Source organism: Primulina tabacum, chromosome 2 (assembly GCF_025594145.1).
Source record: "Primulina tabacum isolate GXHZ01 chromosome 2, ASM2559414v2, whole genome shotgun sequence".
Lineage (NCBI taxonomy): Eukaryota > Viridiplantae > Streptophyta > Magnoliopsida > Lamiales > Gesneriaceae > Primulina > Primulina tabacum.
Genome location: NC_134551.1, coordinates 52,339,626 through 52,362,696, shown reverse-complemented (window position 1 = coordinate 52,362,696; position 23,071 = coordinate 52,339,626). Strand labels below are relative to the sequence as shown.

At 34.7% G+C, this 23,071-nt stretch overlaps 3 protein-coding genes across 4 annotated transcripts; all 3 read left to right on the top strand.

Annotated features, from left to right (window-relative positions):
- Window positions 1–874: 874 nt before the first annotated feature.
- On the top strand, window positions 875–7,988 carry LOC142536860 (26S proteasome non-ATPase regulatory subunit 4 homolog). The gene is made up of 10 exons (XM_075642240.1): window positions 875–1,035; window positions 1,138–1,251; window positions 1,418–1,523; window positions 1,885–1,999; window positions 2,091–2,300; window positions 2,376–2,685; window positions 3,665–3,788; window positions 6,755–6,858; window positions 6,987–7,055; window positions 7,703–7,988. The coding sequence occupies exons 1-10, from the start codon at window positions 1,024–1,026 to the stop codon at window positions 7,745–7,747; spliced, it is 1,209 nt and encodes a 402-aa protein (XP_075498355.1). The 5' UTR covers window positions 875–1,023; the 3' UTR covers window positions 7,748–7,988.
- Window positions 7,989–10,543: 2,555 nt separating this feature from the next.
- Window positions 10,544–20,114, top strand: LOC142536857 (histidine kinase 1-like). Its single transcript, XM_075642239.1, has 14 exons — window positions 10,544–10,952; window positions 11,079–11,321; window positions 11,439–12,230; window positions 12,313–12,560; window positions 12,653–12,812; window positions 12,918–13,044; window positions 13,124–13,213; window positions 13,304–13,498; window positions 13,651–13,720; window positions 13,874–13,916; window positions 14,151–14,252; window positions 14,336–15,253; window positions 15,431–19,507; window positions 20,026–20,114. The coding sequence occupies exons 1-13, from the start codon at window positions 10,764–10,766 to the stop codon at window positions 15,644–15,646; spliced, it is 3,393 nt and encodes a 1,130-aa protein (XP_075498354.1). The 5' UTR covers window positions 10,544–10,763; the 3' UTR covers window positions 15,647–19,507; window positions 20,026–20,114.
- Window positions 19,267–22,447, top strand: LOC142536855 (rac-like GTP-binding protein ARAC1). Of its 2 annotated transcripts, none has more exons than XR_012818472.1 (7): window positions 19,267–19,507; window positions 20,026–20,113; window positions 20,272–20,381; window positions 20,496–20,657; window positions 21,580–21,644; window positions 21,777–21,842; window positions 21,929–22,447. XR_012818472.1 is itself a non-coding variant. In XM_075642237.1 (7 exons), the coding sequence occupies exons 1-7, from the start codon at window positions 19,409–19,411 to the stop codon at window positions 22,028–22,030; spliced, it is 594 nt and encodes a 197-aa protein (XP_075498352.1). In that variant the 5' UTR covers window positions 19,267–19,408; the 3' UTR covers window positions 22,031–22,447. The 2 variants fall into 2 exon arrangements, 1 of the variants encoding a protein (XP_075498352.1); XM_075642237.1 differs by having other exon boundaries at window positions 20,496–20,559.
- The last annotated feature ends 624 nt before the right edge of the window (window positions 22,448–23,071 follow it).

Below are 23,071 nucleotides of genomic sequence, written 5' to 3'. Positions count from 1 at the left end.
CGTGCTTTGTCTTCTCGCTATTAGCAAATTGGCTAACAGAAAATATCCAGCAAAGCTGCAGATAAAGGCGAAGAATTGGTTTCACGTCAATCCACCCTTAGCTCTCTCTTCTTTCTCTCATGAAGTGCGAATGATTACGAACCACCTCAATTATCTGAAATTGTTGAACACAACAAATTTGGAACATCTCTTAATTTAGTTTTTACACTGTTTAATCGATCAAAAAATAAATATAAGAACCATCTATCAAACAAAAACTAGGATGTATTAAAAGAATCTTTTCGTATAAAAATTCAAAAAGAAACTTATAATTTTCGGTTATTTATTATCATCAAACAACATTGACAAAAATTTGTATGAAACGGTCTCACAGGTCGTATTATTGTGAGACATGTCTCTTATTTGGGTCATCAATGAAAAAATATTACTTTTTATGCTAAGATAATACTTATTATTATGAATATCGGTAGGGATTGACCCGTCTCACAGATAAAGATTCGTAAAACCGTCTCACAAAAGACCTACTCAACAAAACTTGCATTAGAGTAACCCAAACCGACGGCCTAAGTTAAGGTTTCATGAGTCAATTTATCTCAAAATTATTTGTTTTTATTATAAATATTAACATTATATTGATTGGTAAAATAATCTTTAACCTTGATTTAATATTTTTCATTATTGGTTTTATGTTTTGCGTATTTTTGAAACAAAAATTATTTGGTTATATTTATCAAAATCTTAACATTTACCTATTTATCTTTTAATTTAATTTTTTTTAAAAATAATAGTAACAGGCCTTCTGGGCCTACGGGGCCATGTTTTAGCTCCAATTTTCGGTCCAAGCTAAATTTTGGGTCATAGCCTGCCAGATATGGCCCACTTTCACACTAACAACAGTATATACCAACTCCGGCGAAAATATAAACAAACCCAAGTTCTTCTGTGGAAACGAAGCTAAGAGACGAATAACCCCTCGACACCCTTTCAATTCTCCGATCAAGCCGATACCAATTCGTGACAATCATGGTGCTTGAGGTCTGTTTCGAGATTTTCGTACTTGTTTTTTCTTCTTCTTAGGATTAGGGTTTCATTGTGTTTCCATTTGTTTGCTTACCGCCTTTTTCTGTGAAAAAATAGGCGACAATGATCTGCATCGATAATTCTGAGTGGATGCGCAACGGTGATTACTCTCCCAATCGATTTCAAGCGCAAGCCGACGCCGTTAATCTGATTTGTGGAGCTAAGACTCAGGTATTTATTAACAAAATTTCACTGATTTCGGTTTGAATATCTACCCCCTTTTTATTTTCTTGTGACTAGGGATCCTATTTTATTGTGCCCCGACTACTAGTTAATTCAAGCGCTATTTATTAGATAGTTCTGGTACGTTTTATTAAGTGGTTTAACTGTATTGTAGTCCAATCCGGAGAACACCGTCGGGATATTAACGATGGCAGGAAAAGGGGTTCGAGTATTAGTCACTCCGACTAGTGATCTCGGAAAAATCTTGGCTTGCATGCACGGTCAGCTTGCATTATTGTATTTACAGTTTTGAACATCTTCGTGTATATTTTCTATTTTATTTTTTTGCGCTCCATGACTAAGGTGTGGATTATTAGAAGCTAAGAGTTCTAAGGCACTTACCTCAAAAAGGAAATGGGTTTGCTTTTATGGATGTGAAAATGAGTTGAGGTCATGGCCGATAAATTAGCTTGGTAGTGGTGTAGTTCGATTCTCAAGTATTAGTGTTTGGACTTTGGGTTTGAGTTCACATTTGATGCATGAATGTTTTTTAAAAAAATTGAGGTTGTGTTTCTATCTTTTCTGTGATTGCCAATTGCTGCATTATTGGGAATCTATGGACATTGTTCTTTTCTGTTTTAGGCTTAGAAATCGGTGGCGAGATGAACTTGACTGCTGGGATCCAGGTGGCGCAATTGGCTCTCAAGCATAGACAAAACAAGAAGCAACAACAAAGGATAATCGTGTTTGCGGGAAGGTATAACTCAACCATTATGTAATTTGAGGTCCTCTTTTTGTCTTTTTTTTTTCATTTCGACCTTACATATTGTTAATTCCCGTGTTTTTAGTCCTGTTAAATATGACAAGAAAGTGTTAGAGTTGATTGGAAGAAAATTGAAAAAGAACAGTGTATCTCTCGATATTATAAATTTTGGTGAAGAAGATGGCGAAAAGGCTGAGAAGCTTGAGGCATTACTTTCGGCAGTTAACAATAATGATAGCAGTCATATTGTTCACGTTCCTCCTGGTCCAAGTGCTCTTTCTGATGTGCTGATCAGGTGATTTGAGATGCTATCTCTGTCAACTAAAATTTAATGTACTTTCTTATTTTTGACATTATTTCTGTCTTTCAGTACCCCTATCTTCACCGGTGATGGAGAAGGGGGCAGTGGTTTTGCGGCTGCAGCAGCTGCAGCTGCAGCTGGTGGAGTATCTGGCTTTGACTTCGGTGTGGATCCAAACCTGGATCCTGAACTTGCTCTTGCTCTTCGAGTTTCAATGGAAGAAGAGAGGGCAAGGCAAGAAGCTGCTGCAAAGAAGGCTGCCGAAGAAGCTGCAAAACAGGATGTAGGAGAGCAGCAGTCCAATTCACAAGATGTAACCATTGGTGAAACTGTAAACGAAGGAACCACTGTGCCTGAAAACAAGACACGCGATCTAATGGTTGGAATCTCTGGCGACAACTCCTTTTTAACATCTTTAAAAATGAATAAATTTATGAAATCAAACTATAACAAGCTCTATTCTTCAAATGTTTCTTATTTGATTTGGTACTCATGATTATGGAAATTATTTGTTTGCTTCTTGAAGTGTTATTGCTTTAGCTTTGTCCAAAACAGTTTGGAATATTAGTTAAAATAGTTTGTGGAATATGAAAACTGGAACTAAATCTCGCTCAAATTTGGTGTATATTCCAACATGAGGCACTTGATCTAATGCACTCTCTTCCTTTGGTACACATGGCTATTAGATACTTGGTTCCAAAGAACTCTCAAGTGAGGTTCTCTGACCGGGTCCGCCTCGCATTGTTGGGATTTATTTAACAAAAATTGTTATTTTATTGGTTCATTATTACGGAGATGATGCTACTGTTGCCTGATTTTGGCAATAAGTTCCATTAAGTTTATACTACTATTGGTTCTATGCTTCTGCTATCATATGCAACTGCATCTCAATATTATGTTTTTGATCCTGTGGACAAATTGAAGTGGGAAAATCTTAAATTAGTCTGCCTTACAAAAACAACAAAGAATTTAGCAAACGGGCTCACAAATATTTTGAAATCTTTATGACTTGTGGAATTTGTCATTTATTTAAAATTTTGGATGCACAGGTAAAGGAATTCTCTTTGTGTACTTTTTGTTAGGGGGTTGAGAGTATTGCTGCAGTTTCTGAAACAAACTTCAGAAGAGATTTTTTTGGTGTCCAAGAAAACTGCTCATGGCCAGTCTCATTTATGTGAATTACAGCCATCTGGAGCACAAACTTCAGTTTACAATGTTAATTTTTATTTCCTTTTTTCACTAAAACTGTTTGGATGTTTGAGTTGCTGAACAATGAACTTTTCCATATTGGTCTACTTACGCATGAGCACTATGGGCGATTAACTGGGTGTAAACACGTGATTGTGAGTCATTTACAGGATGATGATAATGCACTGTTGCATCAGGCCCTAGAAATGTCCATGGATGATTCTTCCTCTGTTGTCGCTGTTCGTGATACCGACATGTCAGATGCATCTGCTGATGATCATGATCTGCAACTTGGTGAGAATTTGTGTTTTCTTGGCAATTTCCCTATTTGATTTGTTTAGCTTGCTCAATTTTTTCCCTATTATTCCTTTTCTGTTTAGACCATATGTGGTATTTTCTTTCTTCTGTTTTATAATTTGCATGGGATAGTGAGACATTTGGTGGTCTATATTTTAGGTTTTGTGCGACGTCTTCTTAATTTAAACCTTAGAAGTGTTGCCTCTCTGCTAAGTCTGAAAAACCTGTTGAGGCACAGAGTGACTGTGGATTTTACTTCTAATTTTACTTCTAATCTTACGTTTATATACCACTACAAAAGAGAGAGAAGAGACGATGGTCTAAAGTATGCTTAGTTCATGTTGTGTGGTTGTGATATTTCTGTTCCCAGGTCGAATGACATTGCATTGAAGGATTCGTAGTTCAGGTTCAGTTTAATTGAGTGTTCATTGAGAGATCATTGTCTTTTTTTGAATCATGGTTTTAGACCCTTTTGAGTAGAAAACTGGAAAATTTTCAACATGCATAACATCCAAAAGAATTCTGTTGCACCGCAATATGATTTAATTTTCCCAGTGACTACTTTACCTTGACAACTGCCAATTTTCATCATCACTCTATGGGGCTTGGCGTTGCCTTTTTAGAGAACAATCCTGAAAATCATGGAATTATCCTCCTAAAATTGTTTTTGAAGAGAATTGGAGATATGAAGCTACAAAAGTAGCATTAAACACTCAAAGAACGTGGAATTCAATTTTGAATTAACCATTTTCCAATTTTGTTTCTGTTTTATGCATTTCACGTAAACAACCTCCACTCGAAGAGTTTTTGTTTGTTTCTTTGAGGGTTTTGTTCCTTCTTATTATTTCAAGGGAGGTTTGTTGGCTGTTTTGTTCAATTGCTTGATCAGACATTTATAGAACTAGCAAAAAAGCACGTGCATCCGCACGTGAACCCATATTCTAAATAACTAAAAAATAAATTAATAGTAAAAATATTTTTAATCTTTGCATAACGTGATCAAATCCATCAAACAACATTTTGTTCGGAAAAAGATAGATCAAAACAAAATTATAAGAATTTGGAACAATGATATATCAGATTAAGCACTAAATTGAACTAAAATAACAATACAAATACAATGATTTGAATTGATTAAGCAATATAAGAATGTAAATAGAATTATATGAATATATTTTATTTTCAATTCAAATTGTTTTATTTAATTTAAAAGTAATAATGATTATTTTAATTTTTTAATTTTTCACTTGTCAATATTTAATTTAGAATTTATTTGAATGACTCTTCGTTCAAAGCACTCACATACTTTATCAATTTTTTGAAGTTTTTTTAAATCTAATTATATTAAAATTTATTTTTAATAATTCATTGAATGAATTCAAATGATAGTGAAATATAACAATAACTAACATTTATTATCAAAATTAGTGGGAAAAAACTAATGAAAAAATTGATTGATTTTCTACATATTTCTTTCTAATTTTAGCAATTGTACAACAATATTTTTCTAGCATCATATCATCCAATGTATGTGGATGAACGATTCATTTGTCCACACTTTTATAGGTAATTCTTATTCAAATTTATTAATTTTTTATTACTATTATTCAAATTCACAATTAAATTTAGATTTCCAATATATTATATTTGTTCATGCATTTAGAAATTAATAGTTTGACAAAATAAATTTAAAATTTTGATTAAATATAATTTTATTTTCAATTCAAATTGTTTTATTTAATTTAAAAGTAATAATGATTATTTTAACTTTTTAATTTTTCATTTGTCAATATTTAATTTAGAATTTATTTGAATGACTCTTTGTTCAAAGCACTCATATACTTTATCATGAGTCCTTCATATATATAATTTTTTGAAGTTTTTTTAAATCTAATTATATTAAAATTTATTTTTAATAATTCATTGAATGAATTCAAATGATGGTGAAATAGAACAATAACTAACATAATTAATTTAATTTAGAATTTAAATGAAAGTCCAAGAAAGTTATTAAAATGAAAAAAATAATTTATATTAATATTAAGTAAATTTAATAGTATTTTTTTTAAAAATAGCTCAATCATTTAAAAACGTGGAGATGACTTATTTGCTACATATAAATTAAAATATGAATATAATTAAAATGAAAGAAATAATTTATATTAATATTAAGTAAATTTATTTAAAGTATGTTTATTTAAAATTAGCACAAACATTTAAGAACATGGAGAAGAAAATCAAAAGCATAAAATAATAACCATAAAATATGGTTAATTAGTATTAATTATTAATTAATGGACTAAATGTGAAATTACCACATATGTTACCTAATAATGAAAATAAATAAACATGTGAAGGGTAATAATGTCCGTTCACAATGAGAAAACTTTTTTACTATCAACACTTTTATAGGTATATAGATATAGATTTTCCACCAATGCCCATGCAATTAATATAAACAATACATAGTTTTTGGGCAATGTAGTAAAATCATCATGCAAAAAATTTGTCCATCATTTATACTTTTACATGTATATAGATTTATAGGTATAAAGATAGATATAGATTTATAGGTATATAGATACATTACAATAAGGCTCTAAATGTCAATTAATTATTAGTAAAGATGAGATATTTATGTCCTATTATTTTTATTTTTACATTACAATAATAATAAGTTTTATTTTGTTCAAGTTTGCACGAAGGGTATTTTTGTCAATGTACAATCGGAAAACAATGTCAATTATACACACTTTTATAGGTATATAGAATTGTTGGATCTGAATCTGATGTATCAATCATTTTTCTAGGTGATCGTCGTCGTTCTGCTGTATTTCTGTGCTAAATGTTCTGCCTCTCTTTGGGCAAAGTTTATTCATTCCTTCTATTATAATGGGGCTTATTTGAAGTTTTATGCCTCTGGCTATATTTTTTTTATATTTTCCTTGTCAATGTTCTTGTAGCCCTCCAATTGTCTGTGCAAGACAGCACAGCTGATCAAACAAGCCAAACAGATGTGAATAAGTTGCTTGGAGATCAATCGTTCATGTCCTCTATCCTTGCCTCTGTAAGTCTATTGTGACAGAACTACAGTTTCAGTCCGCAGATTTAATGAATTCTTAATCTAGTAGATGAAATGAACTAGAAATGAACCGCAACTCTATTGTTTGTTTCACGACCTTCCTATCTTAACAGCTTCCGGGAGTTGATCCAAATGATCCCCATGTCAAAGATTTACTTGCTTCCATGCAGAGTCAATCTGAGGTGAGTTTGATGATTGATATTGGCAAAAGCTAATGAAATCTAGATTGAAATTTATGTGGTGGTTTCATCATCAACTTAAAAGACTCTTGGTATTGGTTGCTGCAGCCATGTGTATATTTGTGACCTATTTAACAGTTATGTAGATGGATGATGAGGTGGTCAAAGAAAATTTTTGGGATAATAATAATAATTTACAGATAAAATCCCAGTCTAATTTGTTGGAAGTCTACCCCGCAAGAATTAGATTTTAGTGTAAACTTATCATGGTCCTGTTCGGTACAGTTTGTATTAGTCCTGTACCATAACATCTATATATTCTTGGAAAATTTCCATTTTTTCCTGTTAGGTTTCTCATGTGCAATCCTTTTTCTTTCATTGGGATGTCAATGGAACATATATAGTTGAAGGATGCTAAGACTGAGTTTTCTTTGCTTAGCTTTGGTGTTCTATAACTTATTTATTCACGGGACATAATGGTAAGTATATTAAAAAATCATACCAGGAAAATGTGTTTTGAACAAAGAATAAATGAGATCCAGTATAAGTACTTTTTAATTATTATTGTTATGAAATTAATATGCAGCTTTTCTAATGCACATTTTTGTGTCCTCGATCTTTTAATAATAATATCTATCTTACTCCTGTAGATCAAGGATGAAGACAAGGAACCAAAAGAAGATGAAAAGAAATGAAGATGCCACACTTAATATCCACCATCTGGTATAGTTCCAAGCATCTCTGGCTGTCCTTTTATAATTGATTTGTACCAAAACGAGCTATTGTGATTAGTAGAGGAAAAACTCTTGGCAACCTTTATATGTTTCTACATGTTCCCTATCCTTTCACAATCATTTGATGTTTTTTTTATCATCCTGCAACGTATTGTCAGATTAATCTATTAAACAGATGGGAACTTTTCTTCTCTGCTTGAACGATTCTTGAACAATCTTTGTCGGAGGAGAGTGATGATAAATTCGGTACTGATTTCGCCTGAACTAATCAATTTGGACGCTGAATTACTGTCTTTTGTTTATTTTCTTGATTTCGATGGCTAGCTTCTCGGTTTCCTCCTTGCTTATTTTAGGATGGTGTGAAGTATCGTTTATTGGTTATGGTATTATAGCTACTATTCATGCACGTGTGTTGGAAATATTCAAGGTAGAGTTCATTCTCTTATTTTACATAGGATGTCATGCATTTTAAAAAATATATATTTATATAACTATTATTATAATTTCTGGTTCATTTTTATTTAAATTGAGACTGAAAGATTCTTTCACTAATTCACTCCTTTGTCTTGTAATCGTTGGTGTCTTAGTCACGTGCTTGATTCTTATAAGTTGGTAGTTGAATTGTTTGGAGCAATAATATTATTGAAACGTCGACTTGAAAGATTTAAGTTAAAGTATTACTATTAATTACGGTTTATGGTAAATCGTAAGTTTTTTTTTTTAGTACGAAAAAGGTGGAGGGAAGAGAACTCTGGTAAACCGCAAGTTTCAGTCCTGCAGGAATGGAAAATGAATCCTAATGCATGACATCCTTGGATAATGGTTAATGAAGTTGGATAATTGAGTAATGTTTACACAGGGGCAGGTCATTTAAGGGACCCCAAACTAGCTCTTTTCCTTATGGGCTTATCTAATATATATGACCCAATCTCATTTCGTATAAAAAATACAGTACATGGTGCTGCGTTTTCAGTGAAAACAAGGATTCAAATCCTTAATTTCTACTCTTCAAGAAAACCAATCATAAAGTTTATACGCACTTTCAAGTGCATATCAACCTCAGAGTCAAATAATGTGGATTTGTAATAAAGCAGAAGAATAATTAAAACAAATTAAGGTACATAATTTTTATTAACAAATGCCCACCTTAACTTTTGTCGTACTAGCTATTTTTAATAAACTTTTGTCTGCAGATTCATGAACCCAAAAAGATATGCTTTATTTATAGGATATTCGTCTTCCTGAAGATGTATTTAAATTGTTTTGCTTTATTTGCTTTAATGTCCATTTAACATGCTATTGTATATTATAGACCTTATTCCTCAACTTGACAATACTGTATGAACCGATGGTTATCACTAAAGTAGCCATCAATACTTATATAATCAGTATTTAATTTGCTACAAATGATTATACTAAATCTTTTATTTTTTGACTTCGAACATCTAACACCTCCTCAAAAAACGTGAGTCTACATGTCCATGTACGTATTATATTAACATATTTATTCTATCACATTTATTTTGATATAAACATTCATTATTTGTGGATTTCACTGGTCACACATTCATCTTTATTTTTATTTCATGGGATGAGACATCCATGTACTCCCAAAACGCATGTGCTTGCTTGCTTGTTTTTGCAAATTAAACATTTTTTTTAAAATTCAGTACGTTCAAATTTAAATGTTTGAACGCTTGATATACGTAACATTTACTCACATTAATTTGATTTCTTTTTTATATGTTATAACACCTCATTTGAACAAAAATGGGACGCTCTCATAAACAGACACAGTGAATCATTCTTATGATCATCGTGTGATTAGATTACGAATGTTATCATATGATCATCGTGTGATTAGATTACGAATGTTATATGATATATGAATGATTTAAATTTTTTTTTTTTTAGAATTTGAGTCAAACGATAAGTCATTTGTGTCAAATCATGTTTGGGGTATTATTTTGCATTTCCAATCATATCATTTGCAGTGTAGGGTACATTCTCCGTATATTTTTAATTATATATCTGCATGAGTAATTTATTTTGATCGAACAAGGACAATGTGTAACGTAACAAATGAATAATAATTGTAATAAATGAAGCTTTTTTGCTGCAAAATTCCCCCATTTATCTATATATTTTTTTCTGCAAATTCTCCCACGCAATTAATTAAAAATGACGACATTTTGAACGATGAAAAGATTCTCAATTGTCTTTTCGTGAACATATTTAATTATGATAAACACGTGTGAGGTGGAGAAGTCACGCCTAGTGCTGTTCAAATCATATTAAATAATTATTACCAAATTTCTTGAATTTAGGTCAGGCCAAAAGTGTCCGTACGGAGATATAACCGAGTTTCGTCTCTTATTATTACTTCAAATTGATGAGTGACAAATTATTAAAAATAACATTTTCATTATTAAAATTATGATAGATGTGTATAAAAAAGAATAATATATTTCATACTATTATAAAGATAAAAACGTCGCGAAATTAGTTATAGTTTTTCAAAAATCATTGCTAATTTTCAATGACAAAAATTGTCGTGAAATTAGGGACAATTGTCGCGAAATTAAGGATGATTTTTTTAAAACCATCATGAATGTCAACGATGAAATTCAAAACCGTGAGCTAGTTGCAATCTTTTTTTTTTTTTAGTGATTTGTGAAGTAAGACAACCTAAAAGTGGGGCATTAGAAAGTTAAAAAAGAAGGAACTACTTTGGATTAGGAACAAGTGAACGACGCCAAAAAATCCGACTTGTTTGAACACAAAGCATAGCCATCTTTGCCTTAATAAGTCGGAATCCAAATCTCTATTCTTAACACTCTTTTCCTGTACTCATTTCATAGCTTTATCTCCGTCTCAACTTCTTCAACGAGTTTTTCAAAAATGGCACTAAATTAAATTCCATTTTCCATTTTCATTCTAAATCTTGTACTACCTTGGCTATAACGCTATTACATTAATGGGGTGCTTGCATGGAAAAGTCTTCAGTAAAATCTGTCATTTCTTGACTGATTCCAAAAGATACATCACTTCTCGAAGCTGCAGAAAATCTTACCAAAGAGATGTAGAAGAAGAGATTCAAGATTCAAGTACCCTCTGTCTTTCATCTTCATATTATAGTGTCTTTGTCGTTCGTCTCGCTATCATGGTATGTGATTTTGTTCCTCTGGAACTCTCATCTAAGAGCCGTTAGTACCATCAAGAAACTAAAGTTGGTATCCAAACTTCTAGTACTGTCTACTACGTTCGTTATTTTGTTGCTACGTTTGTGCAGGTTATGCTAGCAATTTTAATAGGCTTGTTAACGTTATTAACATGGCATATCACACGAGTCTATACTACAAAATCACTGAACTCGTTGGCATATGGACTTCGACACGAGCTTCTGCAGAGGCCAGTTTTACGTATGTGGAACATTCTTAACTCTACTGTCGAAGTTGCCACAGCTCAGGTGAAGCTCTCCGAATCGGTTATCAGACGTTACAACAATCCGGTTAATCAAGCACAGCAAATCGAGGTTCTTGATAAGATGTCTTCTTTCTTTGAGAAGATTGATTGATGATTCTCTGATTTATATGAAATTTTTTCTGGGTGTTTACTAACCATTCTTGGTAATATGTTTATTTCGCAGCAGCTTTACGAGGTTATGAGGGAGGTTACATGGGCCTTATTTGCAAGCAACATAGCTCTCAATTCCATAACTTTGAGTTACAGAAATGGTTTTGTCCAGGCTTTCCATAGAAATAGGAAGAGTAATAGCACATACTACATATTCTCTGATCTTGTTAATTACTCAATAAGCAACTCATCTGATTCTAATTCCCTGTCGCCTCATCATGGATGGAACGACCAATCCATACGAGGAAACATTTCTGCAATTTGGTACCGAGAACCTCTGGATCCTTTTACGGGTGAAAAAACTGGAAAACCAACACCTATCCCACCAGATCAGTTGCTAAACATCGCTGGTATTTCACAGGTTCCTGATGGTACCGCTTCTTGGCATATAGCCGTTAGCAAATATGCAGACTCGCCATTGCTCTCCGCAGCATTACCGGTTTGGGATCCATCCCACGACAGTATAGTTGCAGTTGTTGGCGTTACTACAGCACTATCGAGCGTCGGACAGTTGATGAAAGATCTAGTTGAATTCCACAGTGGCCACTTATATTTGACTTCTCAAGAAGGTTGGCTTATTGCTACTTCGACTGATACACCTATACTTGTGAATTCTACCACAGGGCCAAAGCTCACTATGGCCGCTGATTCTAAGGATACCGTGATACGATCTGGAGCTGAGCATTTAAAGAAAGCCTATGGTGACAAATTTCCTCCTGGTCGAGAAGTTCATATAGAAAATGCAAAGCTTGGGACCCAACTGTATTACATAGATTCCTTTTTCTTGAACTTGACAAGGCTTCCTATGGTAAACTCTGGATTATCTTTTTTGTAAATCTCTGAAGGGTTTCCTTTTTCCTTTCTTATTTGTGTCAAGCGACTTTTTACAGGTTGGGGTAATAATCATTCCAAGACAATATATAATGGGAAAAGTTGATGATAAAGCTTACAAAACGCTGATGGTATTGATATCAGCTTCAGTATGCATCCTGGTGTTTGGATGTTTATGCATCTTTATATTGACAAATGGAGTTTCAAAAGAGATGAACCTGAGGGCAGAACTAATAAAACAGTTGGATGCAAGAAGAAAGGCAGAAGCATCAAGCAACTATAAAAGCCAGTTTTTAGCAAATATGAGGTAGTTGTCTTTGGTAACGACTTTTTTGTTCATTTAACAGAGAAATATAACTCCTTTGGATCACGATACAATATTTTTTCCTTTTGTCATAGCCATGAACTTCGAACCCCAATGGCAGCTGTGATTGGGTTGCTGGATATACTTATTACCGATGACTGTCTAAAAAACGAACAACATTCAATGATTACTCAAATTCGTAAATGTTCCACGGCTTTACTCCGGCTTCTCAACAACATTTTAGATCTCAGTAAGGTGTGATACAAGAGAAACAGAGAATATTTTTTGATTCTTTTCAGATTTGTGACTTTTCGAGCATATTAGGAAAAGATAAGCACCACTCAACTGAAAACACTGCAGGTTGAATCTGGAAAATTGGTACTGGAAGAAAATGAGTTTGATTTAAGCCAAGAACTTGAAGGGCTAATCGACATGTTCTCTGTCCAGTGTATCAACAACAACTTAGAGACCATTCTTGATATTTCGGGTATGATCCCTTTTTGTCCTAAGTCTGTGACACACCTTTAATTTCTACGCAGATTTTTACTAATGCTTCTGTATTGCAGATGATATGCCAAAAGTAGTTCTGGGAGACTCTGGTAGAGTTCTTCAAATTTTTGCCAACCTTATTAGCAATTCCATTAAGTTTACAACTTGTAAGTCGTAGTAAATTTAACTCGAAATTTTAGTACAAAACCAAGGGATTTGCCGGACCAATCGATTTTACTATCCTTAGCTTGTGACAGCTGGATACATTATTCTACGAGGATGGTGTGAGACGGTAGATACTGATAATAGCACAAGAAAGTTATCACTTAATCAAAAGGAGTCCTGGTGTGCACGTAAAATGAAACGGAAGTGGGAAACGAGCCATGGACAGATATGCTCGAAGAAAGGAAACAAAATGATTCTTTGGTTTGAGGTTGATGACACTGGCTGTGGTACGAATAATACAGCTATATAAAGTTGTATCCTGCCTACATATATGTGTGTGTGGGATCCATACAGTGATGCATATATAGTTTGTGGAGGCACAAGCTTTTTCTCCACTTATAATTTAATGATTGAGTTTCTTGTGATTCTCATTTCTCAGGGATTGATCCAAGCAAATGGGAATCTGTATTTGAGAGTTTCGAGCAAGCTGATCCGTCAACAACTCGATTGTAAGTAGCTTATTCATGGCTTCGAAGTGAGATTTTTCGCAGCACAATAGTAAATTAGAAACTCATCAGATACAAGGAAATTGATCCTGAGTATCTATTAAGAAAGCTTCCTCCCAGGCAAAGTATCTAATAAATAGTTTATTTTGATTTCAGGCATGGTGGCACTGGTTTAGGCCTCTGCATTGTAAGGACCTTGGTGAGTTGATATATTTTGTGAGGAAGGACTTGCATTTCACAATAATTTCTTATAAAATATTAAAAAATTTCTTGATTGGGGAGACAATCATTGCTTGCCTCTCATATGATCCACAATTATGTCTGGTTTTATGTTGGACTATAAGCTAAGAAAGTATCGGAACTTGAAAGACTAAGTTTATTAGAGCTAAGAATCTTTCAAACTTATTAAACATGATTAGAGAATTCTTAACAGGTGAATAAGATGAATGGAGAAATCAAAGTGGTGAAGAAGAACGGACCAGGAACTCTGATGCAGCTATATATGCTTCTTAATACACCGGAGGACAGAACAAAAATTCAGTCCCAATTCAACCTGAAACAGCACAATATGACTACTGTAAGTATCACATTTTCCCCCTGAATACATCCTACATAAACCTACCAAATGCATCACCCAAAAAAATACAGGTGTTTCTTGCACTCAGTGGCAGAATGACTAGATTGCTTATGACTCAGTGGTTACAAGAAAATGGAGTTCAGACCCATGAAGCATCTGATTGGAATGAGCTTACACAAAATCTTCAAGAGCCCTGCGAAAACATTATCAAAAATTTACATATCAAGTACACAAATCCTCAGGAATCAAATTTCCAAGGCAGTATCAGCTCAATTTTAATCATAATCATCGACATAGGATTTCTTGACTTGAGCACAGAAATATGGAAGCAACAGCTTGATTTTCTAGACAAATACAGTGGATTAGCCAGTTTTGCTTGGCTCTTGAACCATGACACCTCAAATGCCATCAAGGCTGAACTCCGGAAACGGGGGCACTTGTTAGTGACTAACAGGCCTCTATACAAAGCAAAAATGATCCATATTTTTGAATCTGTCACAAGGGAAAACAATTCGAATACATCACAGATTCACGAATTGCTTGAAATAGATACTCCTCACCTGGGTTCTACCAGCTCTGACGATTCAGAGAAGTCGGAAAATGAGTGTTTTAAAAGGACTAATACAGTGAAAAGAAGGGTAGAAGAACAATATTTGAATAAATCAAATCTTGAAGATCAAAGTGCCGCATGCTCACACAAGGTTGATAATGACAAAAATCCTCTTGAAGGTCTACACATACTTCTTGCAGAAGATACATTGGTACTTCAGAGGGTGGCAACGATAATGTTGGAAAAGATGGGAGCAAAAGTAGTCGTTGTAGGAGATGGAATGCAGGTCCTTGATGCTCTTAACAACACGATCCAATCCAATGAATATGGAGATGAAGTGCTTAGAGGAAACTGCACCACTTATCATACAGAATCGTTGCCATACGACTTGATTTTGATGGATTGTCAAGTAAGTCTAGATACTGATATTTTCTTGATTCCAAGGAGAAGTCATGAAGGGGGAGTAGTCTCCTCAAATTTTATATCTTATATTTTTTCGAAAAATAGCAACTTCCACAAAATCAAAATCTTGGTTATAATGTTCGAAGAAACTGACATCTAATTTTATTTTCACGTGAAAATACAGATGCCGAAAATGGATGGGTATGAAGCAACAAAAGAAATCAGAAGACTCGAATCCGGCACCAGTTGGCACGTCCCCATAGTTGCATTGACTGCTCATGCTATGTCTTCAGATGAAGCTAAATGCTTGGAAGTGGGAATGGATGCTTATCTAACGAAGCCAATTGACCGCAAATTAATGGTTTCCACAATCCTTTTTTTGACCAAGAGAGTAGTCTAAAATCTGATCCTTGTTTACCCCTCAAGCCATGGACCTCTATCGAGTGCTTGATTTTTGTAGAAATGATACAAAGGAAATCGTACATGTTAACACAATAATGAATCATAGGCAATTAGTAGCAGTTGTGCATACAACCGTGTAACCATATCTAATACTCGAGCTATTGTTTTCTTACAATCTTTATCTCGAATTTGGGCCACAAAATTACAAATACGATTATGAATTTTGGAATAAGAAACAGCATGTAATTAAATTACATCAAGACTACAAAAATCACTTCAACTCTATATTGCATAAAATCAGCTTCAAAATGGGGACAAAATGAAGCTCATCTCAACATGCCCACTTCAATCAGTATTCACATATTAATTGCATGTAATAGCAAACTAGCAACCTCAAGTTACTAATTCAATCTTCCTCAGAAATACAAATTTTAACCTCCATCTAACTTGGGTTAAAATTTGAAGAAGAAAAAACATTCATATGTTATGCACAAGGAAACATCACCAAAGATACCAAGTAAGGAATATTATTGCCGAAACACTTTCCTTGCAAACAGCTTTTCCACTTAAAGACTTAGGAACGTCTCCCTCGTGTTACGGTTGGCGAATAAGTCCAGTGCACCAAAATAAACTTCATCACTAATAACACCTATTAGTTCATCCAATGCCTTGATGCAATCTGTTATTGAAAATGTAAGAACCGGATTTTTTCAAACCTTTTTAATTAATCATGTGTAAGGAAATTTAATAGCATAGTATTTTGATTATTCAATAGGACAAGATATTCCATCGATTGTATGTTTCCTCTCGACATATGCTTCGAATCCATGTGTCTATTTCCAACTTTCCATTTTTAGAAAAAAAAATATTTATATATATTTCTCGAAAATTTCATGGTTGTGGCATATTGTCTCTTGTTCTATATTGTCTCTTTCCGATTCTGAGCATTTTCATTTTTGATTTCAGGAAATGGCTCAATCGACTCCCAGCAATTCCGCACTCGTGAAAAGGAGGAGATACGAGTCCAACTTAACTAGGCGATCTATCAGAGGGAGCTAGTAAGAGGAGACAACATGGACTTAAGGGAGGTCATAGAGCAGGGCCTGTATCGAAGGGGAAGGTTACGAGAGGATATGGAGCGGTACCATAAGGAATTGGAGGAAGAGAGACAGCAGAATGCCAAGGGTTAGAAGAGACTGAAGGATTCATGTGAGGCTATGAGTAGCCTTGCGGATATGACCTGTCGTCTGACCGAGCAGGTGGAGACTCTGAGGAGCCAGGTCAAGCAGAAGAGGACGGAGTGTGAGCAGCACCAGCAGCATGCCAGTGATCTGTTGGACGAGGCGGATGCAGAGATACAGGAGTTGAAGGCGCAATTGGCACAGCTTACGGGAGAGAATGCCCAACTTACACTAGATGATAGAGCTACTTCACGAAGACGATCCAGAAGAGGAACCGGAAGAGGAGGAGAATGCCTAACTCACACAGATGTAAAAAAATTCTCATTTTTCCCCCACCGGATTATGAACCTAGCGGCTCTGATACCACTTAAATGTCATGTCTCGAAACTCAGGGTTGACACCAGCGTTGTTTAACAATAACACAATCGAAAACAACCAGCCTCGTAGCACAGTATAAACCAAAACCAGTTTATATCATAATTTCAAATAGAAATAACATTGTCTTTATAACTCAATAACCGAAAAACGACAGAATCTAATGCGTAAACGTTACAACTGAATAATAACAATAATCTTAACTTAAAACTAAATCTTGAAATATCGAATTTCACCAGCCCCAAAACTGGTCATATTCATCTTCCTCGAGTTCTTTCCGGGTTTATCTAGGAAAAGGGTTGTAAGAGGGGGTGAGTATTTTGAGAAATACTCAGCAATTGAGGGCCGTTCGAACACAATATAACAACATGCATAATTTCGAAAATCGCATGACTTGCATAACACAATTCATAACACATGCATAACATCGACCAGACACTGAAATTTCTCTACTTTCAATTGTTTACTGATATCAGTCCCTAATTTTTACTCCTCTAAGGGGGCGAGGCCATATAGCGGTTACATCCCCACCGCGTAAGGGTCATATCATGGTTGGGATTCCCTCCCATATCAAGTTGAATTCTCAGAGTGTCCAAAACCATATGACAACCAACACAAGAACAGAGTAGAAGAAGAACGTGTACTCGACCGCATTTTCGAAAAAAAGAAATAAATATGCATAAACTAAAGTTTAACTTTAAAACAAGCCCACTTACCGTATTTTTGAATGCTAAAACGTAGATGCAAGGCTTCGTGGATTGGATCGTTTCATGCTCCTCGTTCGGGCAGCACTTCGGCTCACGGTCTAGGCTAACTTTGGATGATTTTAGAGCAGGGTTTCGGCAAGGAGAAGCTGCTGGAAATTTGAAACTTGCAGCAAGGATTCTTGAAATTTGGTGTGAGGAATGGCTAGGAGTGATGACTTATTTATAGGTGAAGGGAAGAGAGCTAAATAGGGTAGTCCAATCATGTCCAATTAAGCATCAAATCTCACGTTTTCTTGGCTCCTAATCTATTCCATGGCTGCTGATTTTTCTACCAAATTGGAGCTCTTAAATTCCTAATCTTATAATCTAGAGTGGCTCGAAAATAAGGTGCATGGGAGGGGAGATTTTTGTGCCAAAATTGGATGGTTTCTTTCCAATTAAGCAATGAGAGCTTCCTTGTATCCATGTATTAGGCATAGAATATAGTATGATTTCGAAAACTGTGTGCAATATCCATGCCTCAATCTTCTAGATCTTGTATGATATTTTCCCTCTTGCAATATTTCTTACCCCATTTCAAAATATGCATGCACAAATTTAGATATTATTGACTTGGCAATAAAGATTCCAATAATTATTTTTCAATATGAATATCTTGTCCTAATAAAATAATCAAAATACTATACTCTTAAATTTCCTTACACATGATTAATTAAAAAGGTTTGTAAAAAATCTGGTTCTTACATAAAATTCTTCATTTCGCTTCTTTATAGCTTCTGCTCTGAATTTTGTAGCAGCAGAGGACAATCTCCAATATACCTTTTGCAATACCATTTTCCATTCCTCCACGACCTCTCTTACAATTTGCCAAATCAGAAATATTTTTCTGATACTGATGATCATAGCTCCTATGTTGAAATGCTCGGATGTTGTTGAGGAACTGAACCAAGAGTTTCTTCACCTTCTTTGAAAATGAGTAATACATTATTATTATTCTTATTATTATTATTATTTAAAAGTACGTCATATATGTATTTAATAAAATTTAATTAGCAGATCAAAAGCCCATAACATGTAGTCTTGGGCCCATTAGACGGCCCATCTGAGAAGTGTACTGTCTCCCGAGAAGAAAGAGGAGAACGATTCAATGGCAGTATTTGGCGGGTAAGTCTAGTTATTTTGCGATCACTTCTCCCATTTCATGCACATTTTCTCCTTTTCTCTCTATCTAGATCTCCACCCCTTCAAGCTCTCTTTTTTCCCTTTTTTCTTCTTCTTCTTGCTCTCGTTCTTTGCCAATTACATATTGTTTCAATCCAAGGGGTGGAATCAATGGAAATATTGAGATTATGTACGACTTTTTTGGTATACGTTAATGTGTGATTGGGTGTTTTTCAAAACTACCTATTGCGTCAGGTCTTCTGGAGAAGATCTGGGTGGGAGAGACCGAGAGATAAGAGTGCGTGTGTAGAAAGGGGGAGTTTTCATTTCCGTAGAATGAGCGCTTCGAGATTCATCAAGTGTGTGACAGTAGGTGATGGCGCTGTTGGCAAGACCTGTCTCTTGATTTCCTACACCAGCAACACCTTCCCCACGGTCTGTCATTTTTTATATTCATTGACTCTGTGGATTTGTATTGTTTTTGGATGATTGTCATTCTGTAATATGTTTACGCATTTACGATTTGTTATGATCTCTTTAATCCTCGAGAAATTGCTTCAAATGAGAAATAATATAGTGGGCCTGCATTTCCCTGTCCTGTGTTAATAATGATTTTCGAATTTGGAGTTGATTATGTCATTTATGGGAAGTCAAATGATTTTGTGAAGATCCGTTCTTTTTCTACTTTTACTTTGTGGTCGAGGTGCAATTCTATCTTTTTGAGGAATTTCTTTGTTAGATCAAGAGGAAGAATGTGCATTTTCATTCTTCAGTGGTGTGTGTCATGTGGAAACTGCAATAGATGTCTTCAACGATACGTAGATTCTCCTATTATTGTGCGATCGCACCTTGAATATTTTATTCAAATTGGATTTGGATTTGATGTTATGTTGTTTTCCCATAAATAGTTGGCATATAATTTGTAACCTTATTCCAATTGTGAAATGAAATAGGATTATGTGCCAACCGTGTTCGATAATTTCAGTGCAAATGTGGTCGTCAATGGAAACACTGTTAACCTTGGCCTGTGGGATACTGCAGGTGAGTCCTAGACATATCTTTCATGAAATGTCTATTCTCTAAAGCTTCTCATACATATTCAGATGTTGTCAATTGTCTTTATAATCTTAGAAATTTGTGAACTTTTGTGTATTTTTTTTGTACTTTTATGAACTTCCATTTTCCATTTTATTGATCAGGACAAGAGGATTACAATAGGTTGAGACCTTTGAGTTATCGTGGAGCTGATGTTTTCATTTTGGCATTTTCTCTTATTAGCAAGGCCAGCTACGAAAATGTCTCCAAGAAGGTAATGAGTTGATCGCTGTTCATTTGCTTTCTCTTACTTTGTCTACTTCCTTCTTTGCCTATTCGCAGCCGACTCTTTTTCTTGACGAGGTATTTTATTCGCTTCTTTTTCCAGTGGATTCCTGAACTGAAGCATTATGCCCCTGGTGTCCCTATAGTTCTTGTTGGAACAAAACTCGGTGAGATGTTTTATTCATATATACCTGACACCACTGTAAACAACACAAACAACAACGTTAGGTATTATACGTGGATACAGATAGAGAAAGACGCTCTTGTAAGTCATAGCTAAAAGCCGTAGGTGTTGATAATTTTTTATGCTTAACTTCTGCGCTTCAGCTATCCGGACAAATATTGTATCAAGTAATTGTACTGCCTGTGGATTAAGATAGTTTTATTTGCTATATGTTTATATCCATTGAAAAATATTACTGAAAGTATGATTTAGTCTACTGTTGTCATTGACAGCACTGTTGTTGTTGTATTGCTGTCACTATTGTTGTTTGTGACATTTTACTAATTTTAACACGATTTACAGATGTAGGAATTGTCTGTTCAGTCTAAACGACACTAAGATTTAACACCGCCGGTGTTTAATTTGATGTTACCCTGTTTCCCCGTTTCATGTTTATTTATAAAATATCTTTATCTGTATAAGCTGGCTATAGAATAAAGCAGCTCAGATGGAAGTGGTTTACCTCTGATGTCAATTTTTTTGTGCTTGGGTATGAATTCTACCATCTTCCTGCAATACGATTGCTATATTACCTTTTGCTTCCTTTATGGGTCTGTTGTCCATACAAATCTGTAAAGCTTCATGGAGGAAGCTTTTGTGGACAGTCATTAGCTTGTTGATGAAATGTGAGAAGCATTAGCTTGTTGATGAAATACGATTGCTATATTACCTTTTGCTTCCTTTATGGGTCTGTTGTCCATACAAATCTGTAAAGCTTCATGGAGGAAGCTTTTGTGGACAGTCATTAGCTTGTTGATGAAATGTGAGAAGCATTAGGGTCTAAATTCTTGTTCTTAATTCTTGCATGGGATCTATTTTCTATGTTTATGCATCCCATTCAGTTCAAAGGTTAACACTTACATGTTGGAAAAATTAAATATGTTGTCAATGATCAATTAAAAATCCGTGCTTGATTTATAAACATATTTTATTTATTGATTCTTAATATTTTGGGGGGATTTAGATCTTCGGGATGACAAGCAGTTCTTCGTTGACCATCCAGGTGCTGTACCGATCACTACGGCACAAGTGAGCCTATAATGCCTGACCAAATCTCACTTTCCTTTTGTTGTCTTCTGATATGTACGCCACACAAAAGACAACACTTTCTTATTTTTGCTCCTACTCTGAATGTTTTGTTACTCTCTTTCAAACTTGAAGGGTGAGGAGCTGAGTAAGATGATTGGAGCTCCTGCTTACATTGAATGTAGTTCAAAAACGCAACAGGTTTGTACATTGACCTGTTTTCCTAATTCTTGTCTAGTAGAAACCTTATTTCGAGATACTCAGCTCATATTTCCTGTTGGCTACAGAATGTCAAGGGAGTTTTTGATTCTGCCATTAAAGTCGTGCTCCAGCCACCCAAGCAAAAGAAAAAGAAGAGTAGGGCCCAGAAGGCATGTTCTATATTGTGATCAGCATTAGGGGAAGGATAACTGCTCGTCAAATGTCATTCTCTCCTGATTTCCTTTCTTTTGCTTCTACCTCAACCCCGATGAACTAGCCAGCTCTGTGAGAGTAATGGTGGCTTGGATTCTGTGTTCGTGATTTCTTGTTATAGCTTTGGCTTGGATATGTGTATTGAATTTGACCTTTGACTGCTAAGTCACCCTTTAGACCACTTCGTTGTTCCAATTTACTTCAGTTAGCTTTTCCGTATGACCAACAATTGTGGTTCTGTTTAACATCAACAGGCCTTGCTAAATTCTATTTTCAATGTAAATCCCTTTTTCATGCTTTGGCATACATGGTTTATGATTTTTAATTTGGATACATAAACCTTGCAATGTTTCTTGTGGATTTATTTGTATATACGTGAGACGTTTACCTTTGATCGACTCAGCAAGAGTGGGTAGGGGTAGTTATCTATTCCTCTCGAATGGAAAGTTTCTAATATGCATGTACTTTTTTTTTTAGAAAAAAGAGAAGTTTTGCCTCTTATCTTCCAGATCTATCTTATATAATTTCATCTATTTTTTTGGATGTATTGTTGAATTGTCATGTTTGTTGTCACTTAGGACTCCTTGGTTTTGACATTTCCGAATTCTTGATATTTTTAGAACTTATATTGCCTAAATACTAAGCAACGGTACTCTTTCTAAGTTTATACCTTTTATTGGCCGCCATTTTTCTTCTCCTTGACAAGAAGGGAATAAAGTTTTGGTCCATTTATTTAAAGAAGCTAAGGATAAGATTCCTTGGTTAATGGCGATCCACTTCTTCTCGAATAGAATGTGTATTTTGAATAGTTTTTGAAGCATAACCTTTAAAAGTGGACAATTCTCTCCTTTACAGATGTGTACTTGTAAACGATATGAATTTGGACCGCTGGATTTGGACATTTCCTTGAAATTCTGCTTCGCAACTTTGCAAGTGGTACTTAGTAGTGAGATGAATTTGGATTTAAATGTATTTTTTCCTTTTTCTTTTAAGATATTGCAACATAGTAAAGCTTT

Excerpts from the sequence above, each read along its gene's own strand:
- LOC142536857 (XM_075642239.1), top strand. The coding sequence starts at position 10,764 with ATGGGGTGCTTGCATGGAAAAGTCTTCAGTAAAATCTGTCATTTCTTG. Across the intron at positions 10,953-11,078 it reads TCGTTCGTCTCGCTATCATG|GTTATGCTAGCAATTTTAAT; the intron begins GTATGTGATTTT and ends ACGTTTGTGCAG. Across the intron at positions 12,231-12,312 it reads ACTTGACAAGGCTTCCTATG|GTTGGGGTAATAATCATTCC; the intron begins GTAAACTCTGGA and ends GACTTTTTACAG.
- LOC142536860 (XM_075642240.1), top strand. Across the intron at positions 1,252-1,417 it reads TTTGTGGAGCTAAGACTCAG|TCCAATCCGGAGAACACCGT; the intron begins GTATTTATTAAC and ends ACTGTATTGTAG. Across the intron at positions 2,686-3,664 it reads ACAAGACACGCGATCTAATG|GATGATGATAATGCACTGTT; the intron begins GTTGGAATCTCT and ends AGTCATTTACAG.
- LOC142536855 (XM_075642237.1), top strand. The coding sequence starts at position 19,409 with ATGAGCGCTTCGAGATTCATCAAGTGTGTGACAGTAGGTGATGGCGCT. Across the intron at positions 20,114-20,271 it reads TGGCCTGTGGGATACTGCAG|GACAAGAGGATTACAATAGG; the intron begins GTGAGTCCTAGA and ends TTTATTGATCAG. Across the intron at positions 21,843-21,928 it reads GTAGTTCAAAAACGCAACAG|AATGTCAAGGGAGTTTTTGA; the intron begins GTTTGTACATTG and ends TGTTGGCTACAG.